Source organism: Bos javanicus, chromosome 29 (assembly GCF_032452875.1).
Source record: "Bos javanicus breed banteng chromosome 29, ARS-OSU_banteng_1.0, whole genome shotgun sequence".
Taxonomy (NCBI): Eukaryota; Metazoa; Chordata; class Mammalia; order Artiodactyla; family Bovidae; genus Bos; species Bos javanicus.
The window spans coordinates 41,221,824-41,243,786 of NC_083896.1; the positions used below are offsets into that span (position 1 = coordinate 41,221,824).

The 21,963-nt window shown below is 44.6% G+C and overlaps 1 protein-coding gene across 1 annotated transcript; it reads left to right on the forward strand.

Moving 5' to 3' along the window:
• Positions 1-1,644: 1,644 nt before the first annotated feature.
• ASRGL1 (asparaginase and isoaspartyl peptidase 1) lies at positions 1,645-21,529 on the forward strand. Its single transcript, XM_061406641.1, has 7 exons — positions 1,645-1,908; positions 2,496-2,696; positions 12,211-12,353; positions 13,023-13,180; positions 18,704-18,822; positions 19,759-19,869; positions 20,219-21,529. Exons 2-7 carry the CDS (start codon positions 2,507-2,509, stop codon positions 20,422-20,424), a joined length of 927 nt encoding a protein of 308 aa, XP_061262625.1. The 5' UTR covers positions 1,645-1,908; positions 2,496-2,506; the 3' UTR covers positions 20,425-21,529.
• Positions 21,530-21,963: the final 434 nt, after the last annotated feature.

The following is a 21,963-nucleotide window of genomic DNA, read 5'->3' on the forward strand; positions in this document are numbered from 1 at the left end:
ATAGCTGGGATCCTGAGGCTCAGAGGAAGGGTTTCAGACTCTTCAGTGAACCGCAGGCAGAGAACCAGACCAATTACAGAGGTTATCTTTCTGATCTCTATCAAATGTTAAGGGGTGAGACAATTAAAGGGAAGAAAATAACTAGCAAGTCTGAGAAACATCCCAGGCAGAGGAAGGACTTCAGCGCGTGAACTGGGGCTTTTTAATTTTCAATTACAAAACCTTGACGCATCATTTCTCGCCACCCACCCCACCAGCGGGCCTCACTGCTGAGGTCCAGCCCCGGCTGATCCAGGGTATTCGAAGGGGAGACGGAGTCGGCGACTATTTACATATTTATCAAAGATATAAAGAGTAATAGAATGAGGATAGCTCAGTAGGAAAATTCAGTGGAGAAAAGAAGCTGAGTAGCTTGGTTTACGCGGGAGACCAATAAAACTTCAAGACAAGAAGTTTGCACCACTTACGTAGGCCGCAGGCGTCCTTCCGTTCTCCCGAAGGAGAGGAGACACTGAGGCCTCCCCGGTCGGATCTTAGAAGCCCAGGCATAATTAGTAAGCATGGTTGGTTCCGCGCTCCAGATGGAGACTCAGCTGGAAGTTAAAGGGAAGAATGACATGGGGAGACCAAGCGTTGGTGAGCAAGGCCCGTAGCTTTATTTTTAACAGGGGTTTTTATACCCTAAGTTACACATAGAGGATAATAGGGGATGCAAAGTCAGCAGTTTTTGATCCTTATCAAAAACCAGGGTTTCTTTCCTGCAAATTTATCGTATACAAATGGTTTAGGTGATTTACATCATCTTCTGGTCAGAAGGCCTATTAACATTTTATGACTCTTGACAAAGACTTATCAACCATAAGACTTATTTTCTCTAAGAGTAATTATTTTAAGGTTTGGTGCCATCTTCCAAAGATAAAATTGCATTCCTATAGGGCTGTGTAATGGGTTTACAACAAAGGAAAGAATTTATTACTTTAAGGGTCTAAAGTTACTAACACCAAGGCCACTACTTATTTTTTCTACATACCAACTATATTAATTAATACACATTCAAGGATACAATTCAGGGGATGTGAAAACTTGGCAATAAGCATTGGCTCATCAATGAAATCTTTTACTAGTTTTATTCTGACAGTTTCTAACTCTCTGAGAGGCTCTAAGCTATTTGAATATCTTAAGCTTCCCGTGCCTCTCGAGGCTGGGAGACTGTAAACAATAGTATGCATAGCTGTAGGAGTCCGGGTAAATTTGTCAGGCGAGTTAGAGAGCCATCTGAGGGGTTTGGATTTAAACACTCCTAATTGCCCAGGAACTTTATTAATTGGAGCTGGAAGTTAACTCTTTGACAGAGAGAGTGAGATGGTGGTGGGGGACAGCCCCCAGTAAAGTCAGAGGTGAGAGCACAAAGCAATAAAGTAGGCAGACTCTGGTTTTGGGGGGGAAGATGCTCGAGAATATCCAGGGGGACTCCTGAGGCTCGATCCCGCCTTTGCGTATGCCGAGCCTTCTTCCTCATGACCTTTGTCACGAGTTGAATGCCTCACCGGCTCCCGGCACCTCACACCGAGGAGGAGGAGTTTCCCGCATCCCAATAGGAAGCTCGCGTGGGCGGGGAGGCCAGCATAGCTCCAGCCCCAGGAGCCGGGAGGCGGGAGTCCAGCGCGCGCTGGCTACGAGGGCAGGAGTCCTTGCTCCCCCGCCGCGCGTTGAGGCCTTGCGGTAATTCAGCGGGGCTCGCTGCCCCGCCCTCGTGCGCAGGCGCAGAGCCGTTGCCCGCCGAGCGGTTGCCGGCGGAGCAGTTTCCAGAGCAGCTTTGCGGAGAAACCCGCTTGTGCAGGTTCCGAGGCCGCCAGGGCGGCTCGCCCGAGCCTGAATCCCCAGAGTCCGCCTCCTGCGGCGTGCTCGGTAAGTCGACGGGCCCTGCGGGAAGCCGCCTCCCCAGACCCGGGAAGGCACCTCGTGGGTGCCGGGGCCGATAGTGGGAGGGCGCTAGCGAGTTCTAGCCCCCAGGCCTCCCCCTGGCCCCGCGGCGCGGGTGGGAGCGCGGACAGGCCCCCGGGAAACTGAGGCTCGACGTGGGGCCCGGGAGGAAGGCTGGAGCTGCGGCCCCGGGTCGGGGTAGGTGTGGGTGGCTGGAAGGGGTGCCATCTCCGCCCCTTCCCGGCCCGGGCCTTGAGCCGGGGTTCCTCGGGGAAACTGAGGCCGGATGTCAGCGGGCAAGGAGGGGGCGCGGAGCATCGCACTGCTGCTGCGAGGCGGGCAGGTGCCCCGGGCCGGGCAAGGAAGGGCACCCTGGGCTTTTCGTGCAAAGTTCACACCCAGCCGCCTCTTCTGCTCGCCGGACTGCCTGGGTCTCGGGAATTCGCCTGAGGTTGTAAAAACTGCCCCTGTCCAGCAGTGGAAACCAGACCTTGTCCCCAGCGGGAGACATAAGCCCCATGCGGTTCTCTTGGGCCCGTCTGAAAGAACGCTTTCGTCTTCCTAACCCCTAGGATCCATCGCCATGAACCCCGTCGTCGTGGTCCACGGTGGCGGAGCCAGCAATATCTCCAAAGACCGGAAAGAGCGGGTGCGCCAGGGCATCCTCAGAGCCGCCACCGTGGGTTACAACATCCTCAAGCAGGGAGGGAGCGCCGTTGACGCGGTGGAAGGAGCCGTGACAGTGCTGGAAGACGATCCCGACTTCAACGCAGGTAAATGTGCACTGCGGCTAGTGACCAGCGCCACACCGGGCTCAGCTTCCCACGCCAGATAAACAGAACCTTTCTAAAGTGTCGCTGGATCTCTTACCTAATATGCTGAAAAGGCTTAGTTTTTCTACCTGTTGACCAAGTTGCTTTGGGGCTTGCCTGGTGACTCAGGAGTAAGGAATCCACCTGCCAATGCGGAAGACTCTGGTTCCATCCCTGGGTGGGGAAGATCCCCTGGAGAAGGAAATGACAATCCTCTCCAGTACTCTCGCCTGGGAAGTCCCACGGACAGAGGAGCCTGCTGGGCTCCTCTGGGGAGTCCATGGGGTCGCAAGAGAGTCAGACTAAGACTTAGTGACTGAACAAGTTGCTTTAAAGAATTTTAAAATTCATTATTCACCCTTTCTTCTTTAATCTGCTTTCTGGATTTCACATACCAAGAGGCTGTTTTATTACATCTTTTTATGAGGTAAGGGAATAGACTGCTTACCCCACAAAACATGGCAACCTTGGAGCTTCAGGGTGTCATTTGAATGGAGGGAGGGAGGCCATGGAGAGACTGCAGGAAAAGGCAAATCACTCCAGATTGGTAGGTGGCAGATCTAATAAGCATGGGAACATACACTAGAGGCTTGTCTTGCTGGATAAGTAGCCCTCTGTTCGTGCCCACCAGAATCTGAAAAGTTTATTTAGAGGCCTTATCTAGGTTCAGCCATGCACACCATCCAGATGATCTCAATACCACGTCTCAAGGCTATGTCTTTGGACAGTTTCTGGTGCAGGAAGGCAAATGGAGGGCACCTTCCAAGGAAAGAGGAAGGGGTAAGGGCCTCTGATTGCCCCATCACTCCACCCGTCGTGACCGGCTCTTACAGTCCCACACACTTTCTCTTCTGCAATGTCCCTTGAGCAATTGTTTGGGTGGCTAATTTTGGCGGCTGTCTGCCTGCATTGGAGGCAGATGCCACAGCAGGTGTACAGGCACATACAAAAGAAAACACAGGTTAAGACAGTTTATCAGATCCCAGATACCTTTTTCCACCAAGAGTCTCATGATTCAAACCATTGTTCCTAAGTCTTATAGGCTGGGAGCCAAACCACTCAGAGTGTTCACCTGTGTCCTGTGATTTAATAAAAGTGACACATTTTATTATCAGGTATGAGCACACAGCATTCTGTTTGGGTAACGGCAGAGCTGCCTCCTTGCAAGGCAGTAATAATGGCCAAGGCTATTCTGTTTTGGAGGAGAGTTGTCTCACTGGAGACTTTTCAATGTGCAGGAAGGACAGGCTTTGCTTGCCATCATTCTGGGCTTGATGAGGGAAGCCCTGCGTGTCCCGTCGTGTCCTCCAGCCCAGGGCACAGAGATGGCAGCGGAATGATTGTTCCAGTGGGAAACAGAACATGCTCACCTCGCCTTGAGTAGAGGGAGGTCGGCAGCCTTAGGAACTTGATCTGGTTGTAAATACCATACACGTTAGCCAGGGGAGGCGGTGCTGTCAGGCTTGAGACGGCCTGGGGGCAGGATACCCCAGACCAGAGCCCTCCCCTTCTCCTTTTTCAGCACGGCACCTTCCCTTGCAGGTTTGATGCATCTCAACAAGCCCAGCTTGCGGCAGGACAGCGGGAGTGGAGATTGAGTGGTCCCTCCTCCCCCATCCGGGTAGAATGTTCAATTGCAAATCCCAGTTGCTGATCCCCCCGCCCAGGTGTGACAGGGCTTGGTGTCCTCAGAACCATAGCACATTGATCCATGGTGAGAGGGCAGTGGCTGTTTCCCGAAGCCCCTTTTTGGTATCAGGCGCTTCCTTGGGGGTCCCCAGTCTAGCATGAGACAGCAGTTCTACTGGTTGATCATTCAGATGTATTAAAACCTTGGACAGTACTTGTGTCGACGTAGCCACGGTGGTTTTATCTGTTAGTAATTTAAGGTACTGCCTTACTGTTCCATTTTTCCTTTCTCTCAGCCCTGCTGCTTGTGAGGCTTATATAGGAGATAGAACGTCTTTTGTCCAGTTTTGCATATTACAGTCCACAACCTTTGAAATGTGACCTCAGTCACTGTCTGTGTAATGAAGGTACTCCTGCTTGGTACTCAGCTTCTCTGATCTCCTAACAGTGGTACCTGGTTTGCATGGGGACAAGGGAGAGTTTGAGTTATGCCAGATGCGGAGTCCACACAAACCAGGATATGTTAGAACCCTCTCTCAGAGGACGGAGGCCAGTATAATCCGTTTGCCAGTCCCTCACCAGTTAGGAGCTCTGGTGGGTGGCCTCAGACTCCTTTGGCAGTTGCCATGGGCATTGCAGAGAATAAACAGGACATGCCATTACTGCATTAACCAAGTCACTGTGTTTTGAGGACAATCCGGCATCCGCGATATAGTGGCCATTCTTTCCATGCCTCACATTCTTGCAGGCAAGCCCAGATGACCCCTCCACACATCCCGACCCCACAGAGGCCCACTTCTGTTGTTTCACATAAATGCATTCACCAAGAGTGATTCTTTTGTGTTTGGCTTCTTTCACTCAGATCAATCCTTTTTCAGAGTAATAATCATCATAACTACTATGAGTGTCTGCTGTGTACCAAACCATGGTCTAAGAAACTTGCCTGATTAACTCACTTAATCTGTACTTCTGTGGTTAGGTGTAATTATTGTGCTCATTTTTCAGATGAGGAAGCTAAGGCGCAAAGAGATTAAGTAACTTGCTAGAGATTAAGTAACTTGTCAGATTAAGTAACTTGCTAGAGATTAAGTAACTTGTCAGATTGAGTAATTTGCTAGAGATTAAGGAATTTGTCAGATTAAGGAACTTGCTAGAGATTAAGGAACTTGCTAGAGATTGAGTGACTTGTCAGTGTGTTCTACTGACATAGAAAACCTAAAATCTTGGGATTAGAATACTTCTTAGAATTGTACCACCCATACACCTGACATCTGTCACAGAAAAGAATTTCAGGAACTCTAACCAGTCATCAGATACTGAGTAATGGTTCTGTCCCCTAGCCTCTGCCCTGCATTCTTTAACCCATAGGATGAGACATAACTGCCTCCGTGGCTGTTTGTTGAGCCAGAGTTTACTAGATGCCCTTCCACCCCTTGCCAGCAGCAGCCCGTGGGGGACTCATTAAGCTCTATGCCTGTTAGCAGTCAGGACCCGGTCGGCTGACAGTGCCCACTTCTTCACAGGAGACCTTCATTTGGAGCAAGGCATTCTGGCCTCCCACCCTCTCTAAACCAATGGGGTGCATTGGTGAGCTAGGGACCAGGGAGCTGCAGCTGCTGGATCTCGTTTCTCTGCTCTGAATCCGGAGCCTGCATTCTGAGTGGCTCCCTTCTCATTTCCCAGTTGCCCACTCTGCACATTGAGGAGAACAAGAGCTGGCTAAAAAGAAGGAAATGAAAGATCTGGGGGTAAAGGTGGAACTTTTAATAGCATACTCTGCACCTCGAGCTCTGTTTTCTGTTTGTCTTTCCCAGCTCTTTTCAGCAACCTCTACTGTAATCCTCTAGAGGGACTATGTGGGAACTGCATACAAAAAGCTGAGCCCTGGCAGTTACTGAGTTAGGTGGCAATAATTTGCATTCCTGACAAAGCTTATCTGAATGTCTGTTAAAGCATTGTTTACATTGTATTGATCTTTCAATATAGGTTTCATTTTATGTTTGAAGCTTGTTTCATAACACTTTGTTTATTAAAAAGTAGTTTATTTATTAGACACCACCAGTTTAAATTTGAATGTTAGGAATATTCTTTAGAGACTCAGATTGGCACCCAAACAGGGACCCTTTGCTTTCACTGGAATTGAGCAGTTTTTACACAAACTTTAGTTAATTTATTTTCCCTATAGTTTTCTCTACAGACTTTTCCCTACAGACTCTGTCTGGTTGCCACGAGTAGGGGCTACTGTTCATCTCGGTGTGCAGGCTTCTCGTCTCTGGGGCTTCTCTTGTTGCGGAGCACACGCTCTCGGTGTGCAGGCTTCTCATCTCCGGGGCTTCTCTTGTTGCGGAGCACACACTCTCGGCACACGGGCTTCAGCAGTTGCAGCCCATGGGCTCAGTAGTTGCGGCCCACGGGCTTAGTTGCTCTGAAGCACGTGGGATCTTCCCAGACTAGGGATCGAACCTGTGTCCCTTTCATTGCAAAGTGGATTCTTAACCACTGGACCACCAGGGATGTCCCACCTTATTCTTAGTTTTTTGAGATTTTTTAATCATGTATGGATGTTGAATTTTATCCAGTCCTTTTTCTGCATCTGTTGAGATGATCATATGGTTTTTGTTTTGTCTATTGACATGGTGAAGATTGACTGATTGATTTTTGAATTTTGAACCAAGTTTTCTTCTCTGGGATTAACACCACTTTGTTGTGATATATGTACATATATGTGTGTGTCAGTCAGTCAGTTCAGTCGCTCAGTCGTGTCCGACTCTTTGCGACCCTATGAAAATAGCAGCACGCCAGGCCTCCCTGTCCATCACCAACTCCCGGAGTTCACTCAGACTCACGTCCATCTAGTCGGTGATGCCATCCAGCCATCTCATCCTCTGTCATCCCCTTCTCCTCCTGCCCCCAATCCCTCCTACCATCAGGGTCTTTTCCAGTGAGTCAACTCTTCGCATGAGGTGGCCAAAGTACTGAAGTTTCAGCTTTAGCATCATTCCTTCTAAAGAAAAATGACATATATGTAATTGCCGGGAGCCGACAAGAGACATTCCACTCGTGACAAAGGTCATGAGGAAAGAGGCTCGGCATACGCAAAGGTGGGATCGAGCCTCAGGAGTCCCCCCGAATATTCTCGAGCATCTACCCCCCAAAAACCAGAGTCTGCCTACTTTATTGCTTTGTGCTCTCACCTCTGACTTTACTGGGGGCTGTCCCCCACCACCATCTCACTCTCTCTGTCAAAGAGTTAACTTCCAGCTCCAATTAATAAAGTTCCTGGGCAATTAGGAGTGTTTAAATCCAAACCCCTCAGATGGCTCTCTAACTCGCCTGACAAATTTACCCGGACTCCTACAGCTATGCATACTATTGTTTACAGTCTCCCAGCCTCGAGAGGCACGGGAAGCTTAAGATATTCAAATAGCTTAGAGCCTCTCAGAGAGTTAGAAACTGTCAGAATAAAACTAGTAAAAGATTTCATTGATGAGCCAATGCTTGTTGCCAAGTTTTCATATCCCCTGAATTGTATCCTTGAATGTGTATTAATTAATATAGTTGGTATGTAGAAAAAACAAGTAGTGGCCTTGATGTTAGTAACTTTAGACCCTTAAGGTAATAAATTCTTTCCTTTGTTGTAAACCCATTACACATCCGCCCTATAGGAATGCAATTTTATCTTCGGAAGATGGCACCAAACCTTAAAATAATTACTCTTAGAGAAAATAAGTCTTACGATTGATAAGTCTTTGTCAAGAGTCATAAAATGTTAATAGGCCTTCTGGCCAGAAGATGATGTAAATCACCTAAACCATTTGTATACGATAAATTTGCAGGAAAGAAACCCTAGTTTTTGATAAGGATCAAAGACTGCTGACTTTGCATCCCCTATTATCCTCTATGTGTAACTTAGGGTATATAAGCCCCTGTTAAAAATATAGCTACGGGCCTTGCTCACCAAAGCTTGGTCTCCCCATGTCATTCTTTTCACATTCTGGCTGAAGTCTCCATCTGGAGCACGGATATCCTCTGTGACATTTATTTGCATGGGCTTCTAAGACCCACTCTAGAAGGTGTCTAAGGTGGGGCACCTTCTGCTATTCGAGAGGGCGCCTGCGGCCTCCGTGGTCAGAGCTAACCTGGTGTCACGGGTTATACTGATTTTCCACGTAAACCAAACTACTCAGCCTCTTTTCTCCACTGAATTTTCCTACTGAGCTATCCTCATTCTATTACTCTTATATCTCTAATTAACATATAAATAGTCGCCTAGGCCGTCTCTCCTTCGAATACCCTGGATCAGCCGGGGCAGGACCCCGGCATGTACTATATTCATAAAATGCTGGGTTTGATTTAATGGTGTTTTCTTAAGATTTTGCATCTATGTTCATGAGATACTGGTCTATAGTTTGATTTTCTTATAACATCTGTCTGGTTTTGAAATGAGGATGATGCTGGCTTCATATGATGAATTGAAAAGTGTTCCCTTCTCAACAGTTTTTCTCGAAGAATTTATATAAAGTTGGCATTATTTCTTTGTAATATTTTGTAGATTGGCTTTTGGTAGATTGGTAGATTGATTTTTGTTTGTTTTGATGGAAAGTTTTTATCTAAGAAATCAAAGTCCTTAATAGGCATGGCACTGTTCAGGTTATCTATTTCTTCTTTGAGAGAGTTTTGTCAGTTGTCTTTCAAGAAATGTTTATATTTTATATAAGTTGCTGAATTTGCAACATTTCCGTGTTATGCTTTTGATAGCTGTATGGTCTGTAGAGAGGTTCCTTCTTTCATTCCTGATATTTGTAATTATGTCTTTTTTTTTTTTCTTTGTCAGTCTGGAGTTTATCAAGTTTATTGTTCTTTTCAAAGAACTAGCTTTTTGAGGGGATGCATTTTGTGAATTTTTCTGTTGTTTTTTTCTTTTGCTCTTTTTCTGTTCTGAATTTCATTGATTTACCTTTGTTATTTCCTTTGTTCGTTCAGCTTGCATTGGAAATAATTTACTTTTCTTTTTCTTTTTAGATCATTAATTTGAGACTATTCTTTGCTGATATACGCATTTAATGTTTTAAATTTTACCCTAGCACTGCTTTCATTTTTTTTTACCTGTTTTTGTATGTTGTCTTGATTTTCATTCCACTCAAAATGTGTTCTAATTTTCCTTGTGATTTCCTCATTATATCATGAATTATTTAGAAATATAATATTTAATTTCCAAATATTTGTGGATTTTCCAAATATCTGTTACTGATTTTTAGTTTAATTCTGTTACAGTCAGAGGATATGCTTTATGTGATTTGCATTCTTATTAAACTTCCTAAGGTTTGGTTTTTGGCTCAGAATGTGTTCTACCATGCCCATTTGCACTTGAAAAGAATGTACTCTGCTATTGTTGTATAGAACAATAAGGTCAAGTTCATTGGTAATGTTGTTCATACCTTCTGTATCTTGACTGTTAATTTCTACTGATTACTGAGACAGGAGTATTGAAATCTTTAATTGTAATGGTGGATTTGTCTTTTTCTCCTTTGAGTTCTATCAGTGTTTACTTTGCGTATTTTGAAACTGTTAGCTTGTGTATAGATTGTTGTCTTCTCAGTGAACTGACCCCCTATATCATTGCTTGGTGTCCTTATTATTATTTAATGCTCCTTATTGTGAAGTATGCTTTGCCTGATGTTAGTATAGTTGCTCCAGTTTTCATTTGATTCATTTTGGCATGGTATATAATTTGTCCATTCTTTCACTTTTAAACTATTTGCATCTTTATATTTAAAGTAGATGTTTCATTGGCAGCGTATAATTATGTCCTATCTTTTCATACAGTTTGACAATTTCTGCTTTTTATTGGGGCTTCCTTGGTGGCTCAGATGGTAAAGAATTCACCTGCAAAGTGGGAGACCTGGGTTCGATCCCTGGGTTGGGAAGATCCCCTGGAGGAAGGCATGGCAACCCACTCCAGTATTCTTGCCTGGAGATTCCCCGTGGACAGAGGAGCCTGGCAGGCTTGTAATAGAGATGTTTAGACCATTTCCATTTAATGTGATCACTGATATGGTTAGGCACAAGTTTGTCATCTTGCTGTTTGTCTTCTCTTTATCCAGTCTATTCATTGTTCCCCTTGTCCTCTTTTTCTACTTTTTTCTGCCTCCTTTGGAATAATTGAATGTTTATAATTCCATGTTACCTCCTTTGTGGGCCTAGTAACTAAACTTCTTTTTTAAAGGTTGTTTTGGAGTTTATAGTATACATCTCTCACTTATCACAGTCTGCCTTAAGTAATATCAAACTTCATGCATAATAGAAGAACTTTATGCAGCACACGCCTGTTTCTCCTTTCCTAGCCTTTGTGCTACTGCTTTCATATGTTTTATAAGTGATAAGTTACCCAATGCGTCGTGATGATTTTTACTTTAAACAGTTATATTTTAAAGATACTATAAAAGTAAAGGGAAAAGGGGTTTCTGCTTTTCCACATGTTAGCCGTTTGCAGTGTTCTTCATGCTTTGGGGGAATCCTGATTGCCTTTTGCGGTCATTTTGCTTCTGCTTGAAAGACTTCCTTTAACATTTCTTGTGTTTCACAACTGCTGTTGATGACTTTTTTTTGTTAGCTTTTGTATGTCTATAAAAGTCTTTGTTTTGGGTTTTTTAAAGATACTTTCACTGTGTGTAGAATTCTAACTTGACATTTTTTTTTCCTTTCAGAGCTTTAAAGATGTTGCTCCTCTGTCTTCTGGTTTGCATTGTTTCTGGCAAGAAATAGACTATCATTTTTCTTTTTCCTTCTATGCCTAATGTGTCTTTCTCTGGCTGCTTTTAACATTTTCTCTTCTCATTGGCACTAAGCTGTTTGATCATGGTGTGCCTGAGTGTAGTTCCCTTCGTGTTTCTCTTCCTTGGATTAAATTCTGATCTGTGAATTTATAGTATTCACCAAATTTGAAAATTCAGCATTTCCTTAAACATTTTTTGTCCCTCTGTCTCACCTCTCCTTTGGGGATTCCAATTATACGTGTGCTGGACTGCTTGAAACTGTCCCTGAGCTCAGTGATAAACTCTGTTAAGTTTTTTTTTCCATCTTTTGCTGTGTCTTAAGTTCATTCTTCTTTTCTGTAGTGTCTAATTTGGTATTAATCCTATCCAGTGTATTTTTCATTTCAAACTTTTTCATTTCTAGAAGTTCTCTTTGGGTCCTTTTCATATTTTCTTCCACATTCTGGTACATATGGAATAGTTAAAACAGCTGTTTTAATGTTCTTGTCTAATAATGCCATCATTTATGCCATTTCCGAGTCTGTTGCTATTGACTGATTTTGTTGTTGTTGTTCCTCATTATGGGTCATAATTCCCTGTTTCTTTTTGTACCTGGTGATTTCTTATCAGATACCAAACACTTCTTAGGTGCTGGATATTTTTGTACTCCTTTAAATATTCTTGAGCTTTGTTCTTATCCCTCTGACGAAACAGAGCCACATAGAGGTTAAGAACAACTACCCTTACAGGTATTATCTAGGTAGAGAACGCTGGAGAAAAGCTGCTAGTGGTAAAGAAAACAGAGTAATGAGACCTGATGGTTTTAATACGTTCAAGGAAACCTAATGTTGCAGTAAAATGTTGCCATGGAGAGGAGATGAAGCTGGAAAAGGAAGTCAAGAGGCCAGATCAGGAAGGGCTTCACACCTTTTATTTTGTAGGTCATGGGGTACTGAGTCAGATTTGTGTTTTTAGAAATGTTCCTTTGACAGAGAAGTAGAGGATGAATTAAAGTAGGCAGCTTGGAGAGCAAGCTCTGAAGCCATTTCTAAATTGTTAACTCTTGCTTTTCGACTTCTCTTTGGTTTTAGGTTGTGGATCTGTCTTGAACGAAAACGGGGAGGTTGAAATGGATGCCAGTATCATGAATGGGAAAGACCTGTCTGCAGGGGCGGTGTCTGCAGTCCGCTGTATCGCAAATCCCATTAAACTTGCACGGCTTGTTATGGACAAGGTATGTGGGACCAAACCACCCTTTGCTAAGGGATTGCCACTGCTTCACTTCAGCAACCAAAAGGGGTCTAACTGTGGGGAAACACTTGAGATCACTGTTCTCCTAAAAGTGTATGACAGAACAAAAGCAATGTTATTATTTAAGTTTCTCAAGGAAACCAAGATTCTGACTCATGATCACTTGACCAGGTGTTACATGTTATCTTCCTGTATTTTCTTCAGCCTGTTCTCAACACGAGGTAACATAACACATTCAAACTGAAGAGACCAGCTGAGTAAATAGCATGGATGGGAGAATTCCCCAGTGGTCCAGTGGTTAGGACACTACATTTCCACTGCCAGGAGCTGGGGTCAGTCCTTGGTCAGGGAACTAAGACCTCAGAAACTGTGCAGCATCGTAAATAGATAAATAGCATACATAAAATAAAAATGGATTAAAGTTTAAGACCATATGTAAGTTGAATTCCTGATATTCCATCATTTGGTGGTTTTTGAAAATACAAAAACTCAGAGAGGTAGGCTTTTTTCAACATTCAGAAAATTAATGCCAGTGGAATTTGCATTCTTGAGGCTTTTACCCAGAGAGAACAATTATTTCCACATGGAACAATTAAAAAGAGTTTAACTTTTTCAAGAAACTAACTATTTTCCCATTTCTTTCTGGCTCCAGACACCTCACTGCTTTCTGACTGACCAAGGCGCAGCAAGATTTGCAGCAGCCAATGGGATTCCAACAATTCCTGGACAACAGCTGGTAACAGAAAGAAGCAGAAAACGCCTGGAAAAAGAAAAGCTTGAAAAAGATGCTCAGAAACCAGACTGTCAGAAGTAAGTGTCATTTGTGGCTCACATGTCGGGGAGTTATCCAGATGTGGAAGTTTGACACATGTCTGATTATCCACATTTCTTAAAAAAGTCCAATATCACAAGGTAGTTTCAGTTTTTGTATAGAATAATTCACACTAAATAATGAAAAAGCTGCTTTTTTGATTCTGAAATTTAACCTCATTTTTTATTCCTATGAATAGTTTATTCATAGTCAGCTGAGAGTTCCTTTTCCAACATGATTTGACAGAGGAATGCTGGGTGTTGATGTATTAATTACGTGCAAGCTTCTCGAGCAGTTTGTTGTCTTCTGTACACTGCCCGGCTCCTCTGTGATCTACACCACCCTCAACTCAGGCACCTTCCACGGGGCAGAGAAGCCCTGGAAAGTGAATTAATCATGTGTTCTGAATTATTGTTTTCCGTGTTACCCATTCAGAAGTGCCAAATAAAAGCCCCCCTGTTTAAAGCAAAACTTGAAAAATACAATTTGAGTGTGGCCCAGAATAAGGAATATAATGGAATATAATCTATTAGTTCTACCCACCCTTTTAGATTTGTAATGTTTAATCAGAGATATACTTTAATATCACCTTAAGAGCTTTTTCAAAATATCCATGTCTGAGCTCCTTTCCTACAGGATCTGATTTAGTGGAGCTGAGGTGGAGAGACCACGCAGGTCCATTAGAAAAAAAAGTTTTCCAGGTGATTACGACATGTCCCCAGGTTAAGCATCTGCTTCACAAGATGGCCATATGTTGGTAGCTGTGATAATCTTGACCAAAGGTGCTATTGTGTCTGGGGCTGCTTTATCAGTGGCTCATGTCCATTTTAATAGAGATTGACACATTGTTTCCAAAAATTCTGCAACAACACCATCTCTGCCAGCCTGAACTGTTCTTCTATATAAGCAAGAGGGGCTCTTGCCCTGGGCCTTGCACTTTAGAAGACCCTCACATCACAAATGGGCTTCCCCAATGGCTCAGTGGGTAAAGAAACCACCTACCACCTACAATGCAAGAGACATGGAGATGCAGCTTTGATCCCTGGGCTGGGGAGATCCCCTGGAGGAGGAAAATGGCAGCCCACTCCAGTATTCTTGCCTGGAGAACCCCATGGACAGAGAAGCCTGGCGGGCTGCAGTCCATGGAGTTGGAAAGAGTTGGACACAATTAAGCAACTTAGCACACAAGCAACAGTGTAGCGCAAATACACAAAACAGTTGGTTGATTGCAGGCCCGTGGGGCACCTCTGTCACTGGCCTTGGCACAGTGTTACCCGTCACCTTCAACATCCGCTCTTGGGACTGATACCATTCAGCCCCCAGGGAAATGCTTCTCTCCATCTCTTGCTCTGTGTCTTGGAAGTAAAGGCCACCTGAGTCTAAAAGCTTGTGGATTATACCACTGCTGACATCAGAAATAGACCCTGTTGGAGTGTGGGGGAAGAACTGAACAGCAGAAGGACTTAGGTAAGAAAAAAAGACAATGTTTTTTGAAACAAATTCTTGTATAACGAAGTGTTTCCCAGTAGTGCCAAGTGTCCTTTTCCTTTCTACATGGTTCAGTTTGCAATTCTGGAGTTATCCACAAATTAGTACAATATCTGCAAGATTTGCACTGAGGGCTATAGGTCTAGACCCGCACTGTCCAATAGAAAAAATGAGAGCCATATATGTAATTTAACCTTTTCTAATAGCCACATTAAAAAAGCAAAAAAAAAAAAAAAAGTGAAATTAATCATATTTATATCATTGAAAAAGCAAGAGATTTCCAGAAAAACATCTATTTCTGCTTTACTGACTATGCCAAAGCCTTTGACTGTGTGGATCACAATAAACTGTGGAAAATTCTGAAAGAGATGGGAATACCAGACCACCTGATCTGCCTCTTGAGAAACCTATATGCAGGTCAGGAAGCAACAGTTAGAACTGGATATGGAACAACAGACCGGTTCCAAATAGGAAATGGAGTACGTCAAGGCTGTATATTGTCACCCTGCTTATTTAACTTATGTTCAGAGTACATCATGAGAAACACTAGGCTGGAAGAAGCACAAGCTGGAATCAAGATTGCCGGGAGAAATATCAGTAACCTCAGATATGCAGATGACACCAGCCTTATGGCAGAAAGTGAAGAGGAACTCAAAAGCCTCTTGATGAAAGTGAAAGTGGAGAGTGAAAAAGTTGGCTTAAAGCTCAACATTCAGAAAACAAAGATCATGGCATCTGGTCCCATCACTTCATGGCAAATAAATGGGGAAACAGTGGAAACAGTGTCAGACTTTATTTTTTTGGGCTCCAAAATCACTGTAGATGGTGACTGCAGCCATGAAATTAAAAGACGCTTACTCCTTGGAAGGAAAGTTATAACCAACCTAGATAGCATATTCAAAAGAGACATTACTTTGCCAATAAAGGTCCGCCTAGTCAAGGCTATGGTTTTTCCAGTGGTCATGTATGGATGTGAGAGTTGGACAGTGAAGAAAGCTGAAGGCCGAAGAACTGATGCTTTTGAACTGTGGTATTGGAGAAGACTCTTGAGAGTCCCTTGGACTGCAAGGAGATCCAACCAGTCCATTCTAAAGGAGATCAGCCCTGGGTGTTCTTTGGAAGGACTGATGCTAAAGCTGAAACTCCAATACTTTGGCCACCTCATGCGAAGAGTTGACTCATTGGAAAAGACTCTGATGCTGGGAGGGATGGGGGCAGGAAGAGAAGGGGACGACAGAGGATGAGATGGCTGGATGGCATCACCGACTTGATGGACATGAGTCTGAGTGAACTCTGGGAGTTGGTGATGGACAGGGAGGCCTGGCGTGCTGCAATTCATAGGGTCGCAAAGAGTCGGACACGACTGAGTGACTGAACTGAACTGAACTGAAAGTTAACTCATTATACCCCAAATATTATCATTTCAACATGTAATCCAAACCAATATTGTAAAGCAATTATCCTTCAATTAAAGATAAATGAGTTTTTTAAAAAACATGTAATCAACATAAGAAATTATTTCTGAGATATTTTACATGCTTTCGTGCTAAATCTTTCAAAGCTGCCATGCATTCTGCACTGACAGCATGTCTTACCGGGGACCCCCCACATCTCTGGTGCTCCGCAGCCAGCAGTGCTGTATTGGGCATTGCAGGTCTAGACAGAACCTGCCCAAGGAACCAACTCTTTATGCTGGCAGCTAAATGGATGCTGAATATTAGAATTATGAATGGTTTTATTCTTATAAATATACTTAAGATTGAGGGACTTCCTTGGTGGTCCAGTGGTTAAGATTCTGTGCTCCCAATGCAGGGGGCCTAGGTATGACCCCTGGTCATGGAACTAGATCCCACACACAGCAAATAAGACCCAGGGTAGCCCCCCCCCACCAAAAAAAAAAAACACAATAATATGTAAGGTTGAATTAAATTTTTTTAAATGTTGGAATGTTCAACTTTTAGGTAATTTTTATTTTAAATGGTTCTATTCATTAATTATAATAAATGTTTGCTGCTGCTAAGTCACTTCAGTCTTGTCCGACTCCGTGTGACCCCATAAAGGGCAGCCCACCAGGCTCCACCATCCCTGGGATTCTCCAGGCAAGAACACTGGAGTAGGTCGCCATTTCCTTCTCCAGTGCATAAAAATGAAAAGTGAAAGTGAAGTCGCTCAGTCATGTCTGACTCTTTGCAACCCCATGGACTGCAGCCTTCCAGGCTCCTCCGTCCATGGGATTTTCCAGGCAAGAGTACTGGCGTGGGTTGCCATTGCCTTCTCTGATAATAAATGTTTAGACCTTAATAATTTTGTGAATTTTAGAAAAAACTAAATTTTGAAATTATATCTACAAATTACTTTTATTCTCTTTTTTTGGATTTGCCCTTAATTTTGATGAAAATATATGCTGATGTACACTATAAGTATAGTTACATTTCAGTTTCTAATTCCTAGACTACTGAAAACGTGTACAAGTCAAGATTTTGATAGAAAAAGAATACTAAAATGGAGCTCATGAAAGAAAACTAAAAGAAAAAAAGGAGTAAAAAAATCTTCAAAGAAATGGTCTGCTTTAAAAGTAAGCAGTCTTCTTCCAGGATGACCCACATAAAATTCACAAAGAGAACATTACAGATTCTTTGTTCAGTGAAGATTTAATTATGTATCAAAACAATGAAAATTAGAAATATTCTCGCCAAATCCACAACTTGAACAGTTCAGATAAATCCTGACAACTTCATGTTCTTTACTAAAGGAAGATTTAATTGCTAATCACAAAGAATCATAACGCCAGAAGACATGTGCAGTTATTGGAATTGGAGGGGAAAGGCTGAATAAACAGCAAACGGTTGTTAACCAGAAAAGGCAAAGATTAAAAAGATAGATGTAATGTTCTTGAAAGAATAATATAATATTTGGGACTTCCCTGGTGGTCCAGTGGTTAAGACTTCGCCTTCCAATGCAGCCAAAAAGCCAAAGCGTAAAGCAGAAACAGTGTTGTGATAAATTCAATAAAGACTTCAAAAACGGTCCACATCAAGAAAAATCTTTAGAAAACTAATAATATTTGGCCAAGTATAATGGTGCTTTTTATGACCTCATCACATAGTGTTTATAAAAAACAACGTGAGGGCTTCCCTGGTGGCTCAGTGGTAATGAATCCACCTGCCCGTGCAGGAGACATGAGTTCGATCCCTGATCTGGGACAGTCGCACATACCATGGAACAACTTAGACCGTGCCCCACAACTATTGAACTTGTACTCTAGAACCTGGGAGCCACAACCGTTCAACCCATGTGCCACAGCCGCTAAAGCCTGCCTGAAGCCCATGCTCCGCAACAAGAGAAGTCACCGCCGTGAGAAGCCCTCGCACCACAAGAAAGAGAGCGTCCCCCACCCCACACCCCGCCAGTCCACAACTCGAGGAAAGCCTATGCAGCAACACAGATCCAGCACGGCTGAAATAATAAATAAATAAATTTTTTTTAATGGGACATTTTTAGGCTTAGTAAAGCATTATTTCAAAAGTTGATAAAATGCCAAACATAATTAGGGGGAAAAAACTAATGATGAGTATCTAGGAGAGAGAATTCAGATAGGTTCGTTTAATGGGTAATAAAGCAAGAGATGAAATCATGTGTGAAGTTTAAAAAAACTCATTTCCACTAGAATGTACGATGATCAGAAGACATGTTGGAAAAACAAGGCATGCCTGTAATAAAGGGGCTAACATGGTAGGTACATGAAAGGTGTGTAAGCACGAGGTTTGGCCAAGAGTCCAGAAGTGCTCTGTGTGGCACGTCCAGCTCACAGCGAGTTTGCTTCTAGGCGACGAGCCGTCAGCTGCTCCAATGCTGAAAGTGATGTCTGACTATGTGTGGAATGTAAACCAAACAGGCTTTCTTCGCTGTCACCATGAGTGGGGAATGCTGGAGTCAAAGCATGTCCCATGTGCCATTAACATAGAAGTGTATTAAGCCATGTGGTCACCTGTGGGAGTGTCTCACGTCTAGCCTGTCACTCTGTGTTTTGGCAGAAACTTGGGGACTGTGGGTGCTGTTGCCTTGGATTGCCAAGGAAACCTGGCTTATGCAACCTCAACAGGGGGCATCGTCAACAAGATGCCGGGCCGCGTCGGGGACACGCCGTGTGTAGGTGAGCTGGACAGGTGACCCCTGCCCCTGCCCTCCCCCTGTCGTCTTGTCCTCATGCTCGGGTCTCTGTCCCCCGCCCCATTCCTTCATCTCTTCCTCTTCCTGTGGCAGCTGTAGAATTTCTGGGGGTGGCCTGAGTTGGGGACGGTTGTCCAGGGACACCGTGGAGAAGGTGGCCTGTACAGTAGGTACCTGATTCCTAAATGCTGTGTTTGGGAACAACTTGGGAGGGAGGTGGAGACGGGGTGCTGAAGTCACCCCAGCACCCCCGATGGCTCTTTCTTCTCTGTAACCCGCTTCACGGTCTACAGACTAATTATGCCCAAAGGCTTAAGTACGTGAAACGTCTTCCCAGGAATGGGCTAAAACGAGCAAAGTGAGAAAGCTGACAGTTTAAGTCTGCAGTTATTAGACTGGAGTGGCGTAAGAGCAGCACAGCACCACTCGGTATTACAGGGACTTCCCTGGTGGCCCAGTGATTAAGACTACGCATGCCCAGTGCGGGGGGCACAGGTTTGATCCCTGGTCAGGGAGGATTCTGTATGCTGCACAGCCAAAAAAAAAAGGATATTACACATCGAAGTGTTCTTTGCATTAACCCTGGAGCACATTATCTAATTCCCAGGAGTATGTGTGTTTGGGAGAGGGTGCATAGAGGGTGTGTATGTGTTTCATCCTGTGAGGGCTGTGTCGATTTGCCCGAGGGCAAAGGAGGAGCTACCCTGGTGTAGCTGCTCCAGGAAAGGTCAGGCCTGCCTCCCCGAGGCTCCCCCTGTCCCCTGATTTCAGAGTATTCGCATGGTGGTCACTAGCGCACCTTGGCATGACACCCTGGCACTCTTGGGATTTAATTTTCATGTAGCTTTAGACCTGTAATATGTGTTTGACTTTCCTGACTGTTGCTGCTCAGTTAGAACCAATCCCCTTTCTTGAGCAGGATCTGGAGGTTACGCTGACAATGACATCGGAGCTGTCTCAACGACAGGGCACGGTGAGAGCATCCTGAAGGTGAATCTGGCCAGACTCGCGCTCTTCCACGTTGAACAGGGTATGTGGAACCGGGAAGCTGCTTATAAACAGATGGAGAAGGATAGGAAACCCTTGCTTTGCTTTCAGGTTGAGTCCCTATCTGTTAGGGTGCAGAAAGAAGAGAATTTGGAATACTATTCGCCTTCTGCCTCCAGGGGGCAGAAGAGAGACTCTGAGCCTGGGTTCATCCCAGTGGAGCAGAGGGGACTTGTAGAGAGAGTTAAGAGTCGTTGTTTGAGACATTCAAGTAGAAATCACTTACCAATAATCTTTGTTAACACGCTTTGTTTTTTTCATACTGTAAATAATTTCCCCATCAGATTCCTTTCAATAACTTGTGCTGTTCTCAACCTCTCGTTGTTTTTCAGGAAAATCACTAGAAGAAGCTGCCAATGCATCACTGGGTCATATGAAGTCAAAGGTCAAGGGCGTAGGTGGTATCATCATGGTCAACAAAGCAGGAGAGTGGGCGGTGAAGTGGACCTCCACATCCATGCCCTGGGCAGCTGCAAAGGATGGCAAGCTGCACTCGGGAATTGACTTTGGCGACACGAGCATCATTGACCTGTCCTAAACCCCCAGAAGCTGTATTCTAGAAACTAGCTTGGAGGTGACGCACGGTCTCCTGGCGTGGAGACTTAGCTTCATCAATTAGATCTAGAAATAGAAAAATTCTGCAGCCTGTCACTCGTTTTGTTGCCTTGATCAGTGTCTGGTTGGGGGCGGATTCCAAAGTGTGTGAGAAATGCCCATGTTAAGATAAAAATAAGACCAGTGAAGATGACCAACTCCACGGAGCCTCCCTCATGAATAGTCCCCATTGTCTGAGATTAGAAAGAAGAAACAGCAAGATCTTAACAGTAAAGAAAGGGCCTCGATGCAGGGAACGGTTTTGGAGTTGGGGGACCTACAGCAGTAACAGAGGCTGTAGGTTCAAGGGTGTGGGGGGTTCGGAGGAGAGGGCTCTGGGGCAGGACCCAGTGCAGGGCACAGCAGGCAGGAAGGAGCCAGCGGACACGGTGAAGGGGACACGGCAGCAGAGTTAATGGAACACTGGATGTTGCAGAGCTCATTCAGAGTCAGAAGAACATTAGGCAAAAGAAACAGAAAAACTGGTTTTGTTAAGAAAGTGAGATCTTCTCTGACTTACCAATACAGACGTGTTTCCAGATGCTGTAAAAGGACCCTCTGCTGACCCCTGGCTCTCAGCTGCAGGTGAAGGGTCGTCATGGGCACCCTGGAGCCCCTCCCAAGATTAAGAGCTTTCTCAAGCTCACTCCCGAGCCTGCTCACCTTGTTTCTGCCCCGCCAGCCAGCTTCCGCCTCCCAGACCCCCGGTTCTTTACAGTGAACCATGGGGCTTGTGACCTCTCTGCCTCTCCTACAACAGGAAGGGCCAGTCCGTGTCCAGATGACCCCGACTTAACAGCATCCGTGACTATCCAGTGCCGTGGGTTCCCCCAGCTGAACTGGGTGTCCACTGTAGTCAGCATGGTGGAGAAAGTCATTTCCTTGGTGGAGAGTATTCCTATTAACCTCTTTACACTGGAGACAGTATTTTTGCTGTGACAAATCTGCTCATTTTTTTACAACCTGTCAGGGCTTACTTTCTCTCTGAAAAGAAATTGCTTCACTTTAAATTCCATATGCCACTAATAAAATGTATTTTGAAAGAATAACAGTGTGGTCAGGAGTCACTGTTGACGAAGACCAGAATGTACATGACCTCCCTTGTCTGTCACTTAAGACAGCTGAACTTGTTAGACCTCTCAGCCTAAGGGTGGTGTGTGGATGTGATAAGACCACCTGCCTTGAGGAACTATTTGAGAGTTTCCAGAAGAATGGAGTTTTGGGGGGATGGGCTAAGGAAGAGGCCCAGCCACACTGCAGTAATTAGCAGGGCTTACAGATCCATCTTCTTGCCAGTTGCCAACCTTCAAGCCAGATGGTCTCACAGGCCAAGCCCCTGTCCCCTGACCTTCCCTGCACCCGTGTCCTCTGCTCTGAGCCCGAGAGAGAGAGAGAGAGAGAGAGAGAGAGAGATGGAGGCCGGCCGAGTTTGAATCTTGCTTATCCCCACGACCTGGGTGACCCTGGGCAGGATAACTTCTGA